This window comes from Branchiostoma floridae, chromosome 9 (assembly GCF_000003815.2).
Source record: "Branchiostoma floridae strain S238N-H82 chromosome 9, Bfl_VNyyK, whole genome shotgun sequence".
NCBI classification, from domain to species: Eukaryota; Metazoa; Chordata; class Leptocardii; order Amphioxiformes; family Branchiostomatidae; genus Branchiostoma; species Branchiostoma floridae.
Window position 1 is genome coordinate 12729330 of NC_049987.1, and position 6000 is coordinate 12735329.

The 6000-nt window shown below is 39.6% G+C and overlaps 1 protein-coding gene across 1 annotated transcript in view; it reads left to right on the forward strand.

Moving 5' to 3' along the window:
- The first annotated feature begins 2857 nt into the window (after positions 1-2857).
- LOC118423214 (glycoprotein integral membrane protein 1-like) overlaps positions 2858-6000 on the forward strand; it is a 13057-nt gene continuing 9914 nt past the window's right edge. Inside the window, exon 1 of the mRNA XM_035831278.1 lies at positions 2858-2993. Coding sequence (XP_035687171.1) covers positions 2865-2993 — 129 coding nt within the window. The 5' untranslated portion in view covers positions 2858-2864. The remainder of the gene's footprint in view (positions 2994-6000) is intronic.

The window sequence follows — 6000 nt, forward strand, 5'->3', positions numbered from 1 at the left end:
CAGGCACAAACTTTTGTCGTCTTTTTGCAGTGCCTTTCCTGTCAAGATAAAATGTGGTGTGATTACTGATTGGCCACAACAGACATGCACCTGACACAGGTATTGGAATTGTATCTCGACACACCTGAGTCGTCTAACCAGGTGTGTTCTGTCTCACGAGCTGTCACGATGATTAGCAATACTTCTATAGTACAGGGATCGATAAGCGGATGTAGGTTTCTAACATTGCTACCTCGATGTCTAACCTCTAACACAGAGCTACATAGAGTCCTATACTAGGCGCAATACGCCTTTAACGTACATATGGCAAACATTTACATCATTACAGGACATCGACACCTTACCGTAGGGGGTCCAGAATTAAATCTCTTGGACTTGGTCGACGGCACAGTTTGTAACTACATCCCAACACCCATGATGGTAAGCTGTGCCAACCTTGGTTGCCCTGACTCTGTGCAGAACTACAGACGTTTGTGCCGATGTAGGGAGGTGTGTGGACGGGGATAAACCACTTCTTATCCGGGCAGGGTGGAGTGTGTGAAGCACAGGTGTTTCATACTAGACGCAAATCAGGTTTACTTCGCTGTGGAACTGCGTGGCAGAGAAGAGTACCATCTGGAATCAATACCAAAACTTAGCTTAAGTTAGAAAATACTTTGAAAGGGTAATGTGACGATGATGGCAAAAATCATGCGTTGTCTTTGCTAGACTTTTGATCTCAGTTTATAAAGAATTATTAAGTATGAACTTGCAATTATGCATAAATATATGACAGCATATTCGACCGTTTTGAGTATTCTTTTGCCAGCACATGTTCATACGCAAATGTTGTACTGTATAATCAATCTTCACAGTTCACGCTTTTCAATTTTCTGACAACAACAACAACATCGATTTAAACTTTAAAGAGTCAACCCCCTCTAGCAACCATTGACCCGTCCCCTGTTTTGCACCCCGGGAGAGCTCCACCATCACGGTTGCCATAGTGACATGTAAACTTACCAATTGTAGTCTGCTGTTTAGATGGCTGTTAATCGCCCCATTAAACAACCAAATCGCACTGTTCTGACAGGGCAGACCTATTGAACGGCGAAGTCCAGACAGAATCGTTTCAATAGAGTTTCCAATAGAAACAAACGCTCGACACCAATGGCCCCAAATGTCAGGGCTCCCCGAGAGTTGGTCATTAATGATATAGAGATATCTGTCTACCTGACGGAACGAGCATACCGGTATGCTATCTCGTGTCAAGTGTTTACATTACACCATAGTTTATTGACACAACTAAAGTGTGGGGTATACTTGATTTTTGTCCAAAACCCTAATTCCAATATAATAAGTTTGAAAACGCTGTCTATTTAAGCGCATGTTTTATTTATCTATTATAGCTAATTTCATAATGTAATAAACTCCTGTTACTGCAGATTACTCTGGAATTCATTTTTAAGAGTCACGAATTACGTTATATTTGGCTCAAAGGTCGCATTTGAAGTACACTTAGACAATGTTATCTTACTATTTACCCGGGCACGTCGGTTTGCATGCAGACGTAATGGCGACAAATATATTTAATCAAGTCGTGTCAAAGCAGACAATAGAACTTGATTAAAGTTTACTAGGAACACTCGTGAACTTAGTTATTTGATAGGTAAGTTGCTATGACCCTTTGTATCTGATGTGACAGAATAGTAGACACGGTTGGTTGGGTGTATAGACCGAACTGATCATAAAAAGTCGCGTAGACACGTTTATTACTATCGTAGAAGCTCATATTTGTTGGTAGTAATCCTAGTGCAATGCTAAACATTCTTCCAACACTAATTTGTACATTTTCAATGACCACTGTCGCCTTCTTCAGATGCGTTACAGATACGTGATCTAATCAACACGTGATCTTACGACTACAAGACGCTAGCAATTGGTCAAACGTGCCAGGTATAAAGGAGGACATATACATAAAGGGCACTCCAGCTATCAATCAACAGAGACGGGAGGCGGTATAAACTTCATTGCACGTTTGGCCAATTGCTGGCGTCACGAATCCGTAAGAGTACGTACCAATAAGCAATAAGATCACATGTCTGTAACTCTCGCGAGTTATTGGTCTAAAGTGATTGATCGTTATCAAATACAACTGGTCGTTATTGATCCTGAAGGTGAATGGTTGTCGTTGAAAATTTGATCCGTGTACACCTTGGTCTTGGAAGAAAGTTAAGCATTTTACTACGTTTTAACTTGTGGCAGTCCCAGGAGTGATATTCAATCCTATATACTTGCTTCAATTCTGTGATTTATGCCTCCCTTGCCTTCTTTGCAGTTCAGTCGTGTTTTTTTCTGACGATATATCATTACCTCTTCCTTTATACTGATATCCACAAGCAGTGTCGTTCATCTAAAATTTCAAACTTGAACCGTCATACCTAGCCCTTGTGACAGCCGAGGACAACACGGCAAATGTGCGACATCTACCGACAGCTTCTCATAATGCACATTATTGTAGCCTTTCGTACTTACGTCGCAAAGGAAAATATATGTAATGGATCGACAGTTACAATCCGAAAATGACTTACTGAACGTATTTGACAGTTCTGTTTTGGTCATGTTGACGTTGGCTTGGATCAAGGAGAACCAAGGGAAAGACCGATGGAAGGAATGTCTATAAATCAATGCTCTTGATATTAATTCTCCCCATCTCCAAAGCACTGAAATGTTTGTATCAAATATTTCGGATATTGTCTGATATATGAATCAGACCTAATGTTTCCTAGATCAACCACAAGAAGATTGAAATAGCATGTCTTAACTTTACAGCAAAGATATTGCTTTAATTCAAATGAACACCCCTACTATCTAAAATTGGTGCAATGGTATCTTCCACAGACGTCACGTCATTGTCCAAGATGGCTGCCCGAGAGAAGATGTTGTTGTTGTGCGCTGTCTTCTCGGCGATTTTCTTCTCTTCTGTCTCCGCCGCTATCCCGCACGGGATGCTGGTAAGTGTCTAGTCGCATGTCCCGCTATTGGCATGTTACCAGGGCCTTGAAATAAGACTGTCACCCGTAGAATGCGAGTTGCAACAAATTAGGACGGTTGGCGGACGGTCCACGTTTGGTCCACAGGGAGAGGAGAGCTCTAACCCTCTCTCCCATCCTCCGCTTTCCTCTCGGCGCTGTACGCTTACGTTTTGACGTGACATTACGTAGGGATCACCCGTTGTCCATCACGTCATCTGCCTGAGTGTTATGCTTCCTTTTAAGTTGTGATCACCAATTTGTTTATCAAAGCTCTTCACACGACTACCTGTGGAGTCTGTTTAAGACACTTAACAGAGGGCGTAAACAAAATTTGGCCAAACAGGCCGCTGTGTAATTTTAGCTTTTCTTGACGCACGTTTTTGCGCTTCTGCGTCATCAGGTTCTTCCAGAGCCACATGGTTCATTGTTGCTTGAGACTAGATCATTTAGCTTTATTGATACTAGGAATCTTAATCGGCACACCAGCCACATAGCCAGCTGGTCCGTTTAGCTTTCTTACAGGGGTCGTAGAATTCGGCAAAAAAATCGGGAAATTGGCCAGGGGTGTCAGTGCATGCTAAGGTAAATGTTTCCCCTCTGGCCTGTCGAATCCTCAGGTAGCAAAACTAGCCTGGCAAATTATACTCCTTGTGATGGCAAGCATAGTCGGTCAGGTAGAGACTGCAGGCCCATGACTAGTGAGTCATCTAGTTGTAAACAATTAGGCCATACCAATTTAATTTCTTGGTTCACGGATTCGCTCACTCCTATTTTTTGGAGAAAAAAAATAAAAATAAAAATTAGCACTCAGCAAATTTTCACCATTAATGAAACCATTCACCAGCTTTCTGGTGTAGCAAATTGGCCTTTATATTATAAGCTCCTTAAAGTGTGGGTACAGGTGCTGTTACTGTACAATAATAGTGTTTTTGTACTTTTTTCAAGCTGAAAACTTTTTTTCTTTATGTTTTGGATTAGCCGTTACGTTTACCCCAACCATTTTACAATTTTTATTTTTATTTCGCCCTCTCGCTCCATGTTTTTTATGAAAAATCCGTGAACCAAGAAATTAAATTGGTGTGGCCTTAGTGTAATCAAGTCCCTTTTTTACTGACACTGGGTTGAAACAGAACATAACGGGCAAGTCTTTTTTTCATCATCATTCTTTCTCATCCAACAGCCAATGGAGCATTGCTATATGTATGCAGTCTGATTGACGTTAATTAAGGTATTCAATGGATAAATATGAACATATAATAATTTTAAAATTGTGAGGAGTGAAAGGTATTCATTGGTAATTTCATAAGGTTGGTAATTAAATGCTTAATGCAGACAGTCACCGAAACATCGGGTCATGTAAATTCTGTATCACAGTATTGTATCAGTTGTGAATAGAATATTAACTTAGTTTTATAGAGATAAAGATAATTAATGCCGACTAAAAGTCCTCTCAATTTCAATGTTATTCTTCAAAAGTTGGTAACATATATTCCATACATACAAAAGAATAAAAAAAAAAAAACTTGTTTTTATTTTAAAAACTCATGCAAATGGAACAGGTATAAATCACAACTTGCTTGCTGGAAATCCAAAGTACATTCTATGTAGTAGAGACCGACGTTGAATATTGATACGGTATCCTACATAAAAGTTAAGCGTGGTTGTAAATCCAGGAAAGGGATTAGGAGAAATCCTGAAATCCCTTCCCTTTGAAAGTCTGATGCTGCAGCAGCCAGGAGAGACAGGTGTTTACCATGCAGCATCCGCTGTGATGGAGACTCCTTTCATGGTTTCAGCAGCAGTTATTTCTGGGGACTCTTGAGAATCTGAAGTGTTTTTATTGCCTTGAACACAAGGTGATGTATTCACAGAGGAAATGCAGTGTATGTTAAAAATGTTATTGCTGTAAAAACAACATTATTGACGTGCTTTCGCAGCGAAAGGATCTTATTTTATGTTTAAAAAACAAGAAAATAAAACTAGCAACCGCAAACTAGCAGCAAATTTACAGGACAGCAAATTTAACATTGTATGCCATTACAATATATATATGTATAAGTAACGCAGAAGAACAAGGAAATCTTGGTTTTGACACCTTTTTTTTTAAATTGTGAATATATGTACCGGTAAATGATTAACAGCAATAGTTAAGCCACTTATGCCTTTGGAGAAAAATAATCTAATTTGCATTTTAATTTGATGTTTAAAAAACAAGTAAAAACAACAACTAGCAACCAGTGGGATAAGCTAGCCCCAATATTACTGGGCAGCGGATTTAACATTGTATGCCTTTGCAATATGTAAATGATTAACAGCAACATTTACAAAACCTTTTGATAGGATCAACCCACAGCGCAGCATGTTTCTGACAGATGATGGTTAAACAACACTCCAAAATCTACAGTTGCTAGGAGATGCTGAATACCAACTCAGCTGGCATTTCAACTAAGTGCTTTTGATAGCGAAGACCTTAAGAGATATTATGATTAAGAATCTCCACCTGTGGCTATGTGTGAGTCGTGATTGCCTACAGGAGTTTTAGAATGGTATTTTTCCTGTAATTGGCTGTTGTGATGCAGGCACAGTACATTTTGTACGTAATTGCTCTCCACAGAATCTGCTGAAGCAACACGTCACATGTAAATGTCTTTCATTGTGTAGTGAATAATTGAGATGAGTTTTCTATAACTAAGTATAAGGCATAGGAAAATGTTTTGGAGTCAATTATACAGAGGGTTTTTTATTCCCCACATTGAGAAGGCCACATTTTGCTTAATTGACTTCATGAATTTAAAGTGTAATGCGTAGGCAGTCCCGCTGAATTCAGTGCAAAGCATTTTCAGGACCCCAAGGCAGGCCCTCTAGCTCAGCCTTTGAGAACAGTCCTCATTTGCTCCTAGCCTCCTAGTAACTAATATGTTGCTTATCCGCACATTAGGGAATAGTTGTTTAAGCTATCACAACTAGCCAATGTTAATTGGTAATA